The sequence below is a fragment of the Odocoileus virginianus genome, chromosome 34 (assembly GCF_023699985.2).
Source record: "Odocoileus virginianus isolate 20LAN1187 ecotype Illinois chromosome 34, Ovbor_1.2, whole genome shotgun sequence".
Lineage (NCBI taxonomy): Eukaryota > Metazoa > Chordata > Mammalia > Artiodactyla > Cervidae > Odocoileus > Odocoileus virginianus.
The window spans coordinates 31,083,997-31,102,321 of NC_069707.1; the positions used below are offsets into that span (position 1 = coordinate 31,083,997).

Here is an 18,325-nt window from a genome sequence, read left to right on the forward strand (position 1 = left end):
CAACCCTAGCAGATGGAAACGTACATGCATTTTCTTATTTGATCCTCACAGAGCCCTGTAAGAAGAGAAGGTCATTTGTTATGTAAAATATGTTTACATCTATGTCTGCGATATAAAAATCACAAGGCTTTCTTAAAGCTAGCTTTTGTCATTTATTTTTAAAGTACTAAGTTCCAGGAGCCACGTGGCTCACTGTATTCTCTCTGTCTATAAATAACAGGGCTCACTCTGCTTTTCAGCAGCCGCTGGAACTGGACTGAAGCCGCTGGACTTCAGCATGACTGTGTCTCAGATGTTGAACTCTGTAGCCGTTTTGTTTTTCTGCGTCTGCAGAGTCAGTTCCCTGGATACCTTTATTGCAGCTGTTTATGAGCACGCAGTCATACTGCCTGATGCCTCCCCCATGCCCGTGTCTCCTGAAGAGGCCTTGGCAGTAATGAACCGGAATTTGGATCTTCTGGAGGGAGCCGTGACGTCAGCATCAAAGCAGGTACCATTTCCCAAGTGTGCTCCTGGCTGCCATGTAGAGAAAGGGTGGCGTCCCCGTAGATAGAATCGCTGTCAGGGTCAGTTACACTTTGGAATGACAGATGTCTCAGGGTAGCCAAGATCTTGTTTTGCAATCAAAGTCCTCCCCGCTCCCAGTTTTTAGGGCAAGGACACTATTACATGCTTCCCTAACAGTGAGAGCAACATTTAGAAAACACAACTTGGGTATTATTAAGTGACAACAGATCTTAGGGGAACTTGCTGTGAATTCAACTGTTTTGTTGATTTTGTTGCCCTTTTCTGTCACAGGTGGAGGGTTGGAGGATGAATGGGTCAGGAATCAGTAATTATTCTTAGAGTACTGGTGTACTTTTGTGCTTTTCAGAGCTTGTAGGTTATTATGTTAGTTTGTAACACCAAAACTAACTTAAGTTGCAAATTACTTACCAGTGTGTATTATATACTTCATACTAATTACAAAAGTACATATGTTAGTGCTTAGTAAGTTCTTGAATTGAATGAAGGGTTAAGTCTGCATGTGTGGCTTGAATGAATGTGATTGAAATAAGCTATGTGTAAGAGCAGGTAAAGATGAGGGATATATAAAGTCTGATGAGAGTCATGAATGTATACATATAGCATGTATTTATCAACATACATTCTTGTACATACAAAGATTTAAAAGGTTACTAAGAATTCTGAGGGTTTTTTTTCACCTTTAGTTCAACTGCTCCCTTAAAGGCCACACACACACAGCAGCTTTCAGGGCGACTCTTCCACCAGAGTTGCCCAGGTGGGCTCAGGTTGGACCTCTAGGCCTGGCACCCTTCAGATACCCATGTCAGAGCTCCTTTCTGAGAAATGGGGATTGCATTTGTAGGGTATGAGGTGGGGAAGGCTGGAGCAGAAGAGTGAGTGATAAGTATCCTGACATACTCAGGCAAGATTGGCCAAAGGTCAGGGAGGGTGTTTATTCAGGGAAGAGTTAGGTTTATAGTTAACAACCACAGCAAGTAGCAAGCCTGTGAGTAGCCTGGAAAACTATTAGCAGCTATGAAACAATGAAAAAGTGACATAGAAATGATAACTGTGGGATTAGGAAATGAAAGTGGTTGGGCAAAGAAAATAAATTATAAATATATAAAAAACAGAAGAATAAGATGGAAAAAAAAAGCAAATTTTCTCAGCCATTCAGGTCCTCTTGCAGGCCGCCTCTTTGATTGTTCACTTATTTGAAAAATATATTGATTCTGCTTCATTTGTAACAGGGTGCGCATATCATTGTGACCCCAGAAGATGGCATTTATGGTTTCAACTTCACCAGGGAATCTATCTACCCATACTTGGAGGATATCCCAGACCCTCAAGTGAACTGGATCCCTTGTAATAATCCTGACAGGTAAAGAAATGCATCATGGAGAATTTAACCATGAACATTAACTTTATCTGAGAAAACTTTGTAGATCATTGTATAAACTTCACTATCAGCTGTAAGTTTCATGATAGTTTTATAATTTTTCACCTCCTACAAATATGTGTATTAGGAACATGAATGTGAAGTTAGTGCTATAAGATGACATCAGAATCGAAATCCAATGTGAATTTCCACTGAGGGAAAGAATATGGAGAGATGATAGTGTAACTTACTTAGGGTCACAGGGTGTTTGGTTAGAGGAAGAACCATATCCAAACGCTACTCTTCTGACTCCTTACTGGTGAGCAGAAAATTGCTTTCCTGTGTAGGCCTGTACTTTTAAAACAGTGTGAGAAAATAGTGAAACAGAGTCACATGTCAGTTTAATATTAAAATTTTCCCTTTCTCATCAATAAGATAGTTGGATGGCATGAAAGTATATGAAATTCTTAAAGCTTAAGATGAGGACCTAGGAGGTGGATCGAGCAGAATTGTGTCAGTGGTTATTTTCTTTTTTTAATTTATATAGCTGTGCTGGAGCTTAGTTACTGCATGCGGGGTCAAGTTCTCTGACCAGGGATTGGACCTGGGCCCCTTGCATTGGGAATCCGGAGTCTTAGCCACTGGACCACCAGGGAAGCCCCATATAAGTGGTTTAAGTCAAATCTAGAATAAGAAATATGAAGTCTGATAAAACTACACTATTACTTATAATATAAGGAAAATATATGAACTATACATTTAAGAGAATCATGTCAGTTGACTCACATTTCCAAATGCACTATTGCTAAAATTGTAAGAATTCCTTTTTTGGAAAAGCTCTCAAAACCACACAAACTAACAACTGTGTCTGCATATAGGGACACCTTGATTTTTGACAAGGTTCAATATTATTTACCTTAATATTAACGAACTATTTTAATTTCATTTCATTGCAGCATAATTATTTCTTATTTAACCATGTCTTATGCTCAAGGTTCAGTTCTAAAAGACAAGCCTTCCATTCTTACTTCCAATAGGAATTGCCTTTCTTTCTTTCTGAATGACCTTTCCCTAGAACCAAATTTCCTAGGGCCTATCAGAATTCCCACCAGGGTGCTGCCTTTGTTCCAGTTCAAGAAGTCTGGTAGTCTTTCTTTTTTTCCATCAACCAGTAACATCTCTGTCCTTGCTTTTACTTAACAAAGTTTTTGAATAACTATTATGTCCAAGCACAGTTCTGGACAATGGAGTGAACAAAAAGAGCTAAAAAAACTTTGTCCTTTGGAGCTTATATTCAAGTGTGAAAACAGTCAATTGAAATTTAAAAAAAAGATATTTGTTTAGTTATCTATCACCTGTCAACCTATCTACAGTATGGAGTAGAAATAAATATTATAGGAAAAAAATAAAACAGGAGAGGTAAACATGGTGGAAAGTATGAGGTTTAAATCTTTATGTTGTCAGAGGGCTTCATGGTGGTATCTAAGCAAGACTTAAAGGAAGTGAGGGAGGAAGTCATATGGGTATCTGAGAAAAGAACCTTTCAGGCCAAGGGAATTCTAAACACCAAGGTTCCATGGTCAGAGTGCATGTCTGGCATATTAGGAACAGCAGCAAAGTTAGTGTGGATGAAATGATGTGAAGAAATGGAAGAAAAGTAGGTGATGGAGGCAGAAAAGCAGGCAGCTTGCAGGGCCCTGATAGTATAAGGGTCCATGGGCCATACTAATGACTTAGGTACTTAGGTGAGAAAGCAGCCCCTGGTGAGTTTTGAGCAGAGAAGTGACATGCTCTGGCTTCAGTTTTACAAGGATCATTCCTGTGTCCTCATGGAGACAAGACTCCAGAAGGATCAGTAAAAATTTAGGAGATAGTTTAAAAGCTATGAAGGTAACCTAGGCAAAGAGATGCTGGTGTTAGGATGAAGACGGTAGAAGTCTGAAAAGGATTTTGAAGTGCACCAGCCCTGCTTTCCCCGTGTCTCCCACCTTGTGCACGTGGACAGCTTTGCGTAGAATGCCTTTTCCCCAGATGCCCACGTGTCTAGCATGGTGTTTCCTGTAGTGGCGCATGCCTGTGCGCACATCTTAAGTCGCTTCAGTCGCGTTCGACTCTGTGCAACCCTATGGACTGTAGTCTGCCAAGCTCCTCTGTCCTAGGGATTCTCCAGGCAAGAATACTGGAGTGGGTTACCGTGCCCTCCTCCAGGGGATCTTCCCAACCCAGGGATCAAACCTGTGTCTTCTGCGGTTCCCACATTGCAGGCAGAATCTTTGCCACTGGGCCACCAGGGATGCCTCTGTGTAGTGGTAGGACCCAATAAATATTTGCTGAATATTTCATGTGCACTTCTTAAAAGTTAGGAAAAGTTGTCTTCCATCACTGACAGTTTTTATTATATTTTGAGATTGAATGCTTTGTCTTAGGAAATACACTTTAATTCTTCCATTTCACCTCCTTTTTCTGTTCCAGTAGACCTAGGACAGAGCTCTGCATTTATTAAGGGCTCAGAAAATATTATGGGTTAAGTGAGAAACAGATTCAGGCTAACATAAGCAAAATGCATTTTTAAACTCCAAATCAAAACTTGTGGTCTTAACAAAGGGTTTGGGAGCCTTTCTGGGTATATCAAAGAGTTTGAACAATTAGTTTAGATGGAAATAGATTAGAACATATGGTACACTTTCAAAATTAATATAGACAAGAGGAAAATATGCAATCAGGGCTGTTTTGGAAATCCAGAACAGTAGGGTTCTATTTCATGTGCCTATTCTACCACTCAGAGTATTTGAAAAGATTTGAGATAAATGTGTTTCAAATGGTTTAATGTCTCATATTTATATCTGTGCATTTCAGATATTAATTTAAGCAAATGAAGGGAAATATTATTGAATAGTCATTTATATAGATACTTTAAAATAATAATTTTTAAAAGATGTTTCCTATCCTTGTTGGTTTTTTCAAGGATAAGTTTTATGGGTCATTGCTATGGTTTTGATTATATTGCCAGCAGATGGCACCAAATTTTCATTCTTCCAATAGTTATCACAGCTTTCTCAGATATTCTTCAATTACCTTCTATTAGCCATTTATTATTTCAGTGTTATGCCAATAAAGAATAAATATGGCTATATGTTATATACTCTGAGGTCTTACTGTTCAAAATTTTGTTTCAATTGCTTTAATGGGGCAACTACTGGTAACATGATAAGGAATAAAGAAATCAAGCATTAACAAATATTTCAGTATTTCTGTTTTTCCATATAGGCTGGCACTGCTCTAGTCCAACCCTTATTTCTTCTAAACCGAACTATGATAACAGCTTTCTAATGATTCCCCACATTTATACTCTGATATTCTAGTACATTCTGTGTTCCGATGCCCTATTAATCTTGAATAAAATTCATATCATGTGACTTCTGTTCTCAAAACATTTAATGGTACCTCTTTGTCTATTACATTTGGAAAAGATTTCTTAACCTCTTGTGCAGAGCTCTTCTCCTGTGACCCAAAATGCATCTTTAAAATCCCCTTTTTTCCCCTAAAGATGCTATTGCTCCAGAGAGAGTGGCTAGTTTCCTGAACAAGAGTTCCCTTTCTACTGCCAAGGCTTTTTTCCCACTTAAAAAAAAAATGAGGTAAAATACACGTTACATAAGATTTAGAATCTTAGCCATCCTTGAATGTAGTCAGTAGTATTAAGTACGTGCACGTTGTTCTGCAGCCATCGTGTCCTCCTTCTCCAGAACATCAAGCAAAACTCAACCTCTACACCCATTAGGCAGGAACTCTTCTTATGCAGTGCATACACTAAAAGTGGAACAAGACAGAGAAGACGAGTATCGTCCCCCAAGCAAGGATGCGTGAAAATCCCTGAAACATTTCATATTTTTGGAAATGAAAGGGGGGACTTGATAACCGATACCACAGGAACACAAGGGATCATAAGAAACTACTATGAACAATTATACACAACAAATTGGACAGCTTAGAAGAAATGGATGAAGTCCTAGAATTAGGTAGAAAGATGGGATTCCCGGTGCCACCTTCCCAGAATCATCTTACTTCCAAGATGTTGTTCTTTCATTCAGAATGTTTTTAATGCCATTTTTCTTTCAGGCATGGGTTCAGCGAACAGGAGATATGGGTCTTTGTCCCATCATATCTATAAGATGTGATATACATTATGAAGTGAAAGTCACTCAGTCGTGTCCGACTCTGCGACACCACAGGCTATAGCCCGCCAGGATCCTCTGTCCATGGAATTCTCCTGGCAAGAGTTCTGGAGTGGGTAGCCATTCACTTCTCCAGGGGATCTTCCTGACCCAGGGATCAAACCCAGCTCCCTTGCATTGCAAGCAAATTCTTTACCAGCTGTGTGACCAGGGAGGCCTAAGATGAGCATATAAATAAATATAACAATTACAGATGATGATAAATGCTGTGAAAAAAATACATAACCCAGGATCTCATGATAGAATAATTTTCTACAACCAAATTGCCACAAACATGTACTTCCTCTGAAGTTTCTTGTTTTAATCTTTCCCTTCTATCTATGCTATTTAGAATTTATTTTTGTGTCTACATATATATTCAAGAAACTATCATTCTGGATTTTATTAAAAGCTAAGCTTTATTTTTTTTTCCTCTTCCAATGAATATATAACAGATTTGGTCGTACCCCAGTGCAACAGAGACTCAGCTGTCTGGCCAAGGACAACTCCATCTACATTGTGGCAAATATCGGGGACAAGAAGTCATGCAACTCCAGTGACCCTCAGTGTCCCCTTGACGGTCGTTACCAATACAATACTGATGTGGTGTTTGATTCTAAGGGAAAACTGGTGGCACGCTACCATAAGGTAGAATTTATTTGCAAATAATCCAGTTACTGAATGCTTAGTAAGATAAAGTGAACAAGAAGGGAAACAATCATTATTGCTGATAGTAAGCTCATTTTAGAAACAGAGTCTAAACAAAGCATAGAAAGTAGTGACTATTTGTGGCAAGGTTCTAGAAAAAGTATATTTCCTGTACATTTAGGAACACAGGAGTGTGTCATTAAAAGTGTGTGGGAGTCAGTAGGAGTGACCTGCCTTGAAATAAAATGTTGCCTTTTGGACTTTGTCCTTTTTTTTTTTTTAATGATGGGTGGTCCTTTTCCTTTTTTAAAAAAGATAGTTATTTATTTTTGACTGCACTGGGTCTTCGTTGCTGCGTGTGGGTTTTTTCCAGTTACGGTGAGTGGAGGTCACTCCTGCTGCAGTGTGCCAGCTTCTCATTGCAGTGGCTTCTAGAGCACTGGCTCCGGAGCTGTGGGGCATGGGCTTGGTTGCCCTGCGGCATGTGGAGTCTTCCTGGACCAGGGATTGAACCAGCAGAGAAGCCCTGCATCTTGTACTTTTAATGACATGACCTGGCAAAGGGTAAAGCTAGAATGAAAAACTTACCAGACAGTCTTATTTTCAAAGAGAAAAGGAGCAAACAAAGTTCTTTGTCTGCAGAAAATTGTTAAGTGCTCTTGGCAAATAGAAGCTATCATTTCACTTTTATGTCTTGTATAATAATATTCAAGAAGGTGTTAATAGATAAGGACTTTCTTATACATATCTATCGAATGTGGAACCTGAGCCAAAGGTTCCTATCAGCATAGCCATCTCTGATTCTCTAACGTTCTTTCCCTATGGAGACAGTGGTCTTAGATGAGGTTGGCACAGTTTAATAAATGTGTGCTTGAGCTTTTTTAGATGCCGTGACATCTGGGCCAACTTTTTTAAAGAGATTTACCCCCTTCATCTTCTGTTTATTGCAGCAAAACCTTTTCTTGAATGAAGATCAATTCAATGCACCCAAGGAACCCGAGGTCGTGACTTTCAACACCACCTTTGGAAAGTTTGGCATTTTCACGTGCTTTGATATTCTCTTCCATGATCCTGCTGTGACTCTGGTGAGAGATTCCCGTGTGGACACCATACTCTTCCCAACAGCTTGGATGAATGTTTTGCCACATTTGTCAGCTATTGAATTCCACTCAGCTTGGGCGATGGGCATGAAAGTCAACTTCCTAGCATCCAATCTACATTACCCCTTGAAGAAAATGACAGGTAATGTGTAGCCTTTAAGATTTTGATGTAATCAAAAAGGAAAAAAATATTTTTTTCTAGCTAACATGTACTCCTTTACAAAATTTCTCCAGCTGTTAATGTTTGCATATCTAGCTGGTGACATGCTGTATAATCAATCTCAACCCAAATTATTTCATAAACTGGTTTAGTTTTATTCAACTTGAATATACACTCTCTATTTTTCAAAATTCACTACTTCTTACATGAAATCCTCTTCTTGGCTTCTTTGTGTCATACTTTACTGGATTTCACCTCATCTGTCTGACTTTATCAGCATATTTTACTGAAATTAATGAAAGATATAGCTTGGAAGAAGTAAAATGTTCATGTGAGTTTAGAATAAGTATAACACCCATGCAACTCCTTTTTGTTTTCTGTTTTAAGCATCATTTCCAACTTGTCATTTCCAGGGAGTGGCATCTATGCACCTGATTCTCCACGAGCATTTCACTATGACATGAAGACAGAGAAGGGAAAACTCCTTCTTGCACAACTGGACTCCCACCCACAACCCACGCCAGTGGTGAATTGGACTTCCTATGCCAGTGGTGTGAAAGCCCACTCAATGGGAAACCAGGAATTTACAGGCATCGTTTTTTTTGATGAATTCAGCTTCCTGGAGCTCAAAGGAATTGGAGGAAATTACACAGTTTGCCAGAGAGATCTCTGTTGTCATCTAAGTTACAAGATGTCTGAGAAAAGATCAGATGAAGTTTATGCCCTGGGGGCATTTGATGGACTACACACTGTCGAAGGGAGCTATTACTTACAGGTAATGATTGTTTTGATGGCAGGGGAATTATTGGATAAAACACAGGACACCCAGTTAAACATGAATTTAAAAAAAAAATGGATTACTTTTATTATGAGTATGTCCTACCTTGGTGTTTATGTGTATACTAAGAAAATTGGCTGTTTACTTAAAATTTCTCTTTAGTTGGGTATCCTAAATTTTTATTTGCTAAAACTTTTGATCTTAGATGTCAGTCCATTGCTTGCTCGTTTTGGCAAATATTTCCTGAATGCCAAACACATACCAGATATATATTTAGCACTAATGAGATGAAGATGAGTAGGCATGGACCCTCCTCTTGGGGAATTTCGTAGCAGAGAAAGACAGATGACCATAGTTTCAGCACAGGTTGGCATGTGATCCAACAAAGAAGGTGCATTTTGCTGTAAGAATAATAAAGAGCTACATTTAGTCTAATTTGGAGATCTGGGAAAGTTTCTGAAGACATGATGCTTGAGTTTATGCTGTTTTATCCAGGAGAAAAAAGTGGGAGGGAATTCAAGATAGGGTGAAGAGCCTGAGCAAGGGGATGGATGTGTCAAAAAGCAGGGTATACAGAAATGAACAAACAGCTGAGTCACTGAAGTGTTAGCATAGGAAGTGAGGATGGATGGAAAATGAGCATAGAGCCAGGATCACACCCTGCAGGACCTTATCTGTCATTCCTAAGATGTGGACTTTGTTCTATCAGTGATGGTTTCTGCCAGAAGGTGTTCAGCAAGGGAATGATGCTGTCACAACTGTTTATGAGTAAATCATTTTGGTTGCACTGTGGATCATAAAATGTAGGGCAAAATGACTAGCTGTATTATTAAAACAGTCCTACTAGGGCTTCAACCAAGATTATGTTCATATGAATAAAATCAGGATATGGAGTCAAGAAATATTTAGAAAACTAATCTTAGTAGCTGATTTGAGATGGAATAGGAAAACAGAATGAAGGGTCTAGAATGTACCAGGTTTCTGGCAAGAGTGGCTGGATGAATGGGAAGCTTTGACGGATCAGGATTCGAGAGGAAGAGCAAATTGGATGGTAGTGGGAGAAATGGTAAATTCAGCTTTGGATGTGTGGGCTTTTCATTACTTTGGGGATATTCAATTGTATCCAGTAGGCTATTGAATGTAATATGACACTTAAAGGAGATATTAGATTTAGAAATACAGTTTTGAAAATCAGCAGGAAAAAAGTTGTGATAAACCCACAAGAAAGAGTGAATTGCAAAAGCTGACTAATGGTAAAGAATAGTGAGCTAAAAGTGGAATCTTTTGAAGCTCCTGTGTTTGGGCAGGAAATAAACAGAAGAATAGGAACCTGCAATTATGATTGAGAAATAAAGGAGCATTTAAAGAGAACTCTTATGAAAGGTAAGGTAAGTAGAGACTCTCAGAAGGAGGAAACTGTGAAGTGTGTTTGTGCAATAGGTTTACCATTGTTGCATGAATAATATATAATTTTGTTGGAATCTCCTGGGCTCAGGATGATAGAGTGAAAGACAGATTACAGTGGGTTGAAAAGTGAGAGGTAAACGGGGATATTCGAAGAACGAGTGAATATTTCTTCTTCAAAAAGCGTATCTGATTCAGGAAGAAAGGAAACGAGATAGGAGCTAGACAGAGACTCATGGTAATGCTGTTTCTATTTTTCCAATAGATGAAAGAAACTTGAGTATCTTTATAGGCCTAAGAGAAAAGAGTAACAAAAAAGGAAAGGATGAAAATGTGGGAGGAATCAATATTCCTTCTCAGAGCTCTGAGGTGCTAGAAGAAAGGGGAAAAAATGCTATCAAGAACACAGGTAGAAAAAGTCCAATGATTGGAAATAAGTTTTAAAAATTATGTTGTAGAAGAGTATCTATTGCCACATGAATATTATCATATATTACATGGCATATTGACATATATTGCATTATATATGTGGTACATATGTATGGTATCTTATTGCCATACTGCTTTTTAAAATAAAAAAATGTGATATATTATTTTTTATTACTTGTGATCCACTTTTAAGTTTAAAGAAATGATTATAAAACAAGATAGCATTCTTTCAATTCTTCCTCTCTTTTCCCTCCTTCCCTCGCAGCCTTATCTGCCTCTCTGCCTGCCCCAGAGTCTTGACTCCACTTGAGGGGATCAGCGATAGGTCTCCTCTTAGTGTTGGGAGGTTGCTTACTGCTCCAAGTAAATCCAAGACCCTCTCTGTTTTTATTGCTGGACAGTGATCCTTCAGCTAAGCCACTGGTGCCAGACAGGTTTTTAAATTTAAAATTCTAAATTTAGAAAATTTCTTCACATGTATGATGACCCTTTTCTTGTTTTGTTTTTTTTTTTTTTTTTCAACTGAAACTGATTGAAAACTCTGAGCATGTGGTTGATAACTTGCCAACTTCATGGGGGGACAGTCTAGCTGGGCTTTTTACTAGAAGAATCCCTGAGGCAAGTGTCTTTAGAGACTTCCTTTGGGGATGATTCAGTTTCCCATATTTCAAAATTCTTCTAATTCCTTTACTGAATAAGTTTGCTTAATTCAGCAAATAAAAATGCAGGGTGCCCCAGTAAATTGAAAATTCAGATAAATACAGATTAAAAACAAATATGTCCAGGTAATAGTTGGGACATATTTATATTAAGAACTGGTTTGGGTATTTTTAGTTTACATAAACTTAGGATTTAACTGGGATTCCTGTCCTGTAATGTATTAGGAAACCCTATTCCTGAAGGAAAAACACTGTTTTAACAGAATGTAGAGGGTCAGCAGCTGACTCATTGTAAAAGTCCCCGAAGCTGGGAAAGATTGAGGGCAGAAGGAGAAGAGGGTGTCAGAGGATGAGATGACTAGATGGCATCACCAGTGCAACGGACCTGAACTTGGGCAAACTTGAGGAGATGGTGAAGGACAGAGAGGCCTGGCATGCTGCAGCCCATGGGGTCACAAAGAGTTGGAAATGACTGGGTGACTGAACAAGACAGTCAAGTTGGGGAAATGCAAGGTAGAAGGGCATGGTATCACTATTCAGCATGACTCATTCAAAAACTCTCCTTACTAAGTCTTTCAGAGTCTCCATCTAAACACTGTCTGCTTTACCCTCTCTGGAAATAAAGGTTCCATCTTTTACTGGAACTGGGGAAGGGTAATTGCCCATCCGTGTCTGGGGACTCAGCATTGAGGCCCCCTTAACAACTTCTTACCAGTTTTCCTTTCATTAATCACCCCAACTTACTCTCAGTTACTGAAGTACCCAGTGCTCCCAGGGATGGAATCTTTTGAGTATTCTGCAGTGTGAAAGCAAAAATGAAAGTCACCCAGTCATGTCCAACTCCTTGTGACCTCATGGGTTGTAGCCCACCAGGCTCCTCTGTCCATGGAATTATCCAGGCAAGAAAACTGGAGTAGGTAACTATTCCCTTCTCCAAGGCATCTTCCTGACCCAGGGACCCAACCCGGGTCTCCTGCACTGCAGGCAGACTCTTTACCATCTGAGCCACCAGGAAGCCCATTCTGCAATGTAGACATGTTAATTCAGGAGACTCTGTTTCGATACCTGGGTTGGGAAGCTCCCCTGGAGAAGGGTATGGCAACCCGCTCCAGTATTCTTGCCTGGGAAATCCCATGGACAGAAGAGACTGGCAGGCTACAGTCCATGGGATTGCAGAAGAGTTGGACACAATTTAGCAACAAAGCTTCCAAAGACTCCTTTGTATATTTGTACCATATCATTTTAATCCAATAATCTGTTCATAGGCATGTGGGTTGCTTCCTCAGTCACCATTTTTGTGTCAACACCCAAACTTCTAAACTTGTACTATAGTCTATCCTCCTCCCGTTCTCCTAATCTTGTGGGTTCACATCTTCCACAATAATAATAATAATAATGTTTATTTTAGTAGGATTGCAAGGGAACAAAATAGAAGCATGTATTCACTGTACCTTTATGTGAAAGTTGTTTGCATCCCATCTTGACATGCTTGCCCAAAAACACTTGCTCTCCAACTTCAAATGTGGAAGGAGGAAGACCAGTTAAGGGCCATGCTTTAGTCAGGCAATAAATGAAGGTGGCTTGGAGTAAAATTTTGAAGATGCAGTATAAATGGAGATAAGTGAAGAAGGTTCTTCCTTTTGGGGGCTTTGCATCCACATGGTGAGATGGTTCATACACTTAAATTTTCACACAGATAACTTTGTAATATAGTGTAGCATAGGGTAACTATGTAGGATAAGGAAAGCACTTTCAGCTCTTGCTCAGGTGTAGGGTATGTGATTCTTCCAGTTCACAAATTGTCTCTAGATCAACTCTAGAGTTCTCTACAACTTTAAAGTTCCTTCATTGTTACAAATAGATGATAAGATAGAAATTAAACCAGTGTCTAAACTTTTTAAAGATACTTGAACACTCTTGATTACTAAAAGCATGGCTAACTTGAAAACAATAAGGTATAATTGTTCATGGCTATAGACCAAGGACCTATTATTTCTTTATGTGGTTTAATCTTTTTACAGTGAATTGCAGAAATAGATATAAGAGATGCAGGTTTGATCCCTGAGTTAGCAAGATCCCTTGGAGGAGGGCACAGCAATCCACTCCAGTATTCTTGCTTGGAAAATCCCATGGACAGAGGAGCCTGATGGGCTATGGTCCATAGGGTCACAAAGAGTCGGACACAACTGAAGTGACTTGGCATGTACACAGAAAGCACTAGGGCCTGAAGTCTTTTTTTTTTTTTCCCCTAATTGCAGTAGTTTTCAGCAAGAAAGCAGATTAGTCTAATGAGGAAGCAATATAATAACAAACATTATAAACAAAAGGACATAGACATTTTTTGCTAGATCAAGAGAGTGTTTCAGTTGGCTTTCCTGACTTAACTGTTTTTAAACTTACTGTTCTGTTATTTTGTTCCTAGATTTGTACTCTGCTCAAGTGTAAAACAACAGACTTACATACTTGTGGTGACTCAGTTGAGACTGCTTCCACCAGGTTTGAAATGTTCTCTCTCAGTGGCACGTTCGGAACCCAGTATGTCTTTCCTGAGGTGTTGCTGAGTGAAATTCAGCTTGCACCTGGAGAATTTCAGGTACAAATCTTTGCTTAATATTGGTAAATCTTTTTATGTAAGAAGAAGCATCTTTCGAGTAGAAAACATGCCCAAGTGCTTGCAAATATCATGAAAGTCTTCATTTGGATAGAGTAAAATTGGCCTTAGGGCTCATCGAGTACATGGAGCATATGGAACCTCTTGTCTAAAAGTCCTTTAGAGCAGCAGGCCCCAGTCTTTTTGGCACCAGGGACTGGTTTCATGGGAAACAGTTTTTCCACGGACCATCAGGGAGAATGGTTTTGGGATGCTACTGAACAACAACAAAAAAGCACATGACACTTACTGTGCACTTTATTTCTTTTATTGTTACGTCATTTCCACCTCATCATCAGGCATTAGATCCTGGAGGTTGGGGACCCCTATTTTAGAGTGTAAAGAAGTATATCTTACTGTGGGGACTTCAGGGAGTGGGCTGGACGGTTTAAGGACTGTCAGGTAGAAAGAAGACTAGAGAAGAATTGCAGGACCAGTCCTACCAGAGGAAGCCTCCTTGTTTAGGGAACGGATGGCCTAGGACAGTTGAAAAGAATTCTTTTCGTGGTGTGTTCGAAGGCCCTGGGTGACCATCTAGAAAAGGAACGAAAGAAAAAAGAAGGAGAATTGGATAGCGGCTGACCTGGCAAGAAGCAACCCTTTTAAAAAGAATGCGCCAGAAATAATTTCTTCCTGCTGAAGTGTTCTGTTCAGCCACATTCTCCCCCTGACTGCCTTCAGGTGCCAATCTTACTCCCCTTTCTTGGTCCAGTTACTGTGGGGAGTTGAGGACAGTGGGTAGATAGGGAGGCTGTGATGAGTGAGTAAGAGGGATGATACAAGCTCAGCTCAACCCCACCTTGGTCAAGCCCTCCTGATCCTTTGGAGGAGTCTTTCTTGCCTGAGAGAACAAGAGTTCTCTCATATATGCTCAAATGCATTGTTTTGTGTTTATTAACTCACGGAATGCCTTCTCAGATGAGTAAATTATAAGATGTAAAATACAGCCATTTCAGTAACTGCCAATTCTATAGCTCCAATTTTTCTCTGTACGTTTTCAAGTTTTTCAGATGGAGTAGAATATGGCCATTACTTTCATTGTTTCTTCATCCAGTTGTACTGAATTTTAAGAGTGTGTTGTGAGGTTGTACAACCGAAAGTTATTCTCAGTCAGATTCCCTGTGTTTTAATTAGGTATCAAGTGACGGACGCTTGTTTAGCCTGAAGCCAACATCTGGACCTGTTCTGACGGTGACTCTCTTTGGAAGATTATATGAGAAGGATAGTGCGCCAAATGCTTTATCAGACCTCACTACACAAGCACTAAGGGTAATGTTCATAGTTACAATACCTATTGTGTACTCATTAGATTGGTAGAATATTTACACTTTCTATCTTTACTTTGGATAATTTGGGAGGGGGGACCAGGATGGGGAATACCTGTAAATCCATGGCTGATTCGTTTCAATGTATGACAAAAACCACTGCAATGATGTAGAGTACTTGGCCTCCAACTAGTGGAAATAAGTGGAAAAAATAAATTAAAAAAAAAAAAAGTACAAGTCACAAAAAAAACCCACAAAAATTTAAATTAAAATTAAAAAAAAATAATGAATATGAAAAGAAGAATGGATCTGGGATTTTGATAATAGTGCTCATGATCGTTCATATGAATGAATTGCTAACACATTTTTTCTCTTGTTTAGAAACACACACATGCACACACACACACACACCAGACAATATAAAGTAGATAAAGTGACAAAATTTTGAAAAAGAACAACAATTATACCCATCTGTTAGGTTTTTTTTTTTTTAGTGAGAATTAAATAAGTTACTACAGTTAAAGTGCTTAGACAACTTCCCAGCTCATGGTAAGTATTGTATATATATTAACTTTTACAGCGATATGGGACTGTCACAGGAAAACCAATTGTGATGTATTTATTGCTAAAATCCTATCATCCCTAATTGTTCAAAGTGCATGCATTTTCTATTGGTTCAGCCACTCTGTATATTTTGATTAAAAAGTCAGTAAACTCAAAAGCCAATTGGGTGTGGCTTGATGACTAGCACTAATGTATCCTAGAGAGCAGCTGAGCTTACATCTAGAAACCTACTCAAGACCCTGAAGATTTTTTATGTGCTTTTCAGTGGTGATTGACTGCCTATTTAGAGCTTTGCCTGTCTTGTCAACCTGTAAGCAAATTAATAGGGTGACTAAAGTAGACGTTTATCAAATCTGGCTTCTTAATAGCCTGTGAGCTAAGAAAGGTTTTTAGGTTTATGAAGATTTGAAAAAGATAATTAAAAGAAGACTAATATTTTGTGACACATGAAAATCATTTGGAATTCAAATTTCAGTCTCCATACCTAAAGTATTATTGAAGAAAGCCATGTTCATTTGTTCAGTAGTGTTGATGGTGTTTTTCATGCTGCAGTTGTGGAATTGAGTAGCTGTGATGGAGACTGTATAGACTAAATGGCCAAAGAAGCTGAAAATATTTACTACCTTTACAGAGAAGTATTGCCATCTCCTGCTCTAAAGTATTAAAAAACAATGCATCTTAGTATTGAAAACAAGTAAGGGCAAATTATCCTTGAGTGTCTTTCTTATTCTTCTACTCAAAGAGAAATAAAATATTTTCATTCACTTTCTGTTATATTAACATCACAAGAAGATTACCTTGATTAACTTAGGACCAAATATGTCTAATAGGCTATTACCCCAAACAAGTGAATATAATTTTATAAACATGATTAATATTTAATCATTCTAAGATACCACATCATAGTCTTTTGTTGCATTTGGTATTTACTGACATTTTTGAAAGAAATAACATTTTTTATTTTATTTTTAATTAAAAAATTTTAATGAAAGTATAATTGCTTTACAATGTTGTGTTAGTCTCTAGTTTCTAGTTTTTAAATTTTCCTGGAGATCATTTAAGAACTGCTCATATTAATATACTATCTGATATTTTTTCCTGTGACAAATTTGCTACATTGTCTTAAAATGATTTTTTTTTTTAAAAATTAAACATTGCAGCAGTGGATTTACTCTAAAAAATGGCATTTACTACGTTCATACCCAGCTCTGGTTATTTTCACTCTGGATTTCTTTAATGCATATAGATTTTTTTAATGATAGTTTTGATGTGCTTTTTAACTGTAATTTTTATTTCTTCTTAAAGTAATTGTGATGCTCACTTGATACCAACAGCTCAATCCAAAGACAGAAGCATGGAAAAGTAAATAAGGTCTAACGTGAAACAATGCTGAATGGGAAGGAGGAAAGAAAAAAGCAGCGGAGGAAAACCATGAGGATTCTCCACAATCCAATAAAAATATGGCACTTTCTTTAAAAACTGAAAATGAAGGTTCTTAAAATGGATGATAATGCAAAAGACACATGTTCATTCATACATTCGCATGCACACACACAGATACACCCCAATGACTATACTCTGAGGCCTTAGCACTTATGAAGGGGCACCTAGTTGGACACAGGTGCAGATTAAAATGTGAGTCAGTGTTGTTTGTACTTCTAGAAGAGTGCTTATGAGAGAAAGGTTTGTTTGGGTATGGTGATCTCAAACAGGAAACACTATGGATCTCTTCAAAAGCCAACAATCAAAAATGCATCCTACAGGTAAATGAGCCTGCTTGCACTTGGAGGTCTGAGTCCTGCTCTACAGTCTCATGCTCCCCCAGCCTCCAGGCTCATGCTCCACCAGCCTCCAGGCTCAGGCTCCCCCAGCCTCCAGGCTCATGCTCCTCCGGCCTCCAGGCTCATGCTCCCCCAGCCTCCAGGCTCAGGCTCCCCCAGCCTCCAGGCTCATGCTCCTCCACCCTCCAGGCTCATGCTCCCCCAGCCTCCAGGGTCATGCTCCCCCAGCCTCCAGGCTCATGCTCCCCCAGCCTCCAGGGTCATGCTCCCCCAGCCTCCAGGCTCAGGCTCCCCCAGCCCCCAGGCTCAGGCTCCCCCAACCTCCAGGCTCAGGCTCCCCCAGCCCCCAGGCTCATGCTCCCCTGACCTCCAGGCTCATGCTCCCCTGACCTCCAGGCTCAGGCTCCCCCGACCTCCAGGCTCATGCTCCTCCGGCCTCCAGGCTCATGCTCCCCCAGCCTCCAGGCTCATGTTCCCCAGCCTCCAGGCTCATGCTCCTCCACCCTCCAGGCTCATGCTCCCCCAGCCTCCAGGGTCATGCTCCCCCAGCCTCCAGGCTCATGCTCCCCCAGCCTCCAGGGTCATGCTCCCCCAGCCTCCAGGCTCAGGCTCCCCCAGCCCCCAGGCTCAGGCTCCCCCAACCTCCAGGCTCAGGCTCCCCCAGCCCCCAGGCTCATGCTCCCCTGACCTCCAGGCTCATGCTCCTCCAGCCCCCAGGCTCAGGCTCCCCCGGCCCCCAGGCTCAGGCTCCCTTGGCCTCCAGGCTCATGCCCCTCCAGCCTCCAGGC

The 18,325-nt window shown here is 39.8% G+C and overlaps 1 protein-coding gene and 1 non-coding gene across 4 annotated transcripts; both read left to right on the forward strand.

Annotated features, from left to right (window-relative positions):
* Positions 1-224: 224 nt before the first annotated feature.
* Positions 225-17,261, forward strand: VNN1 (vanin 1). Of its 3 annotated transcripts, none has more exons than XM_020884366.2 (8): positions 226-490; positions 1,758-1,888; positions 6,555-6,747; positions 7,698-7,989; positions 8,421-8,782; positions 13,700-13,870; positions 15,062-15,196; positions 17,062-17,261. In XM_020884366.2, exons 1-8 carry the CDS (start codon positions 278-280, stop codon positions 17,062-17,064), a joined length of 1,500 nt encoding a protein of 499 aa, XP_020740025.2. In that variant the 5' UTR covers positions 226-277; the 3' UTR covers positions 17,065-17,261. The 3 variants fall into 3 exon arrangements, with proteins under 3 accessions (XP_020740023.2, XP_020740025.2, XP_020740024.2); XM_020884365.2 differs by having other exon boundaries at positions 17,091-17,261; XM_020884364.2 differs by lacking the exon at positions 17,062-17,261 and having other exon boundaries at positions 225-490; positions 15,062-16,764.
* Positions 5,671-5,778, forward strand: LOC139033073 (U6 spliceosomal RNA). Its single transcript, XR_011485708.1, has one exon. It is a non-coding gene; the product is annotated as a U6 spliceosomal RNA (small nuclear RNA).
* Positions 17,262-18,325: the final 1,064 nt, after the last annotated feature.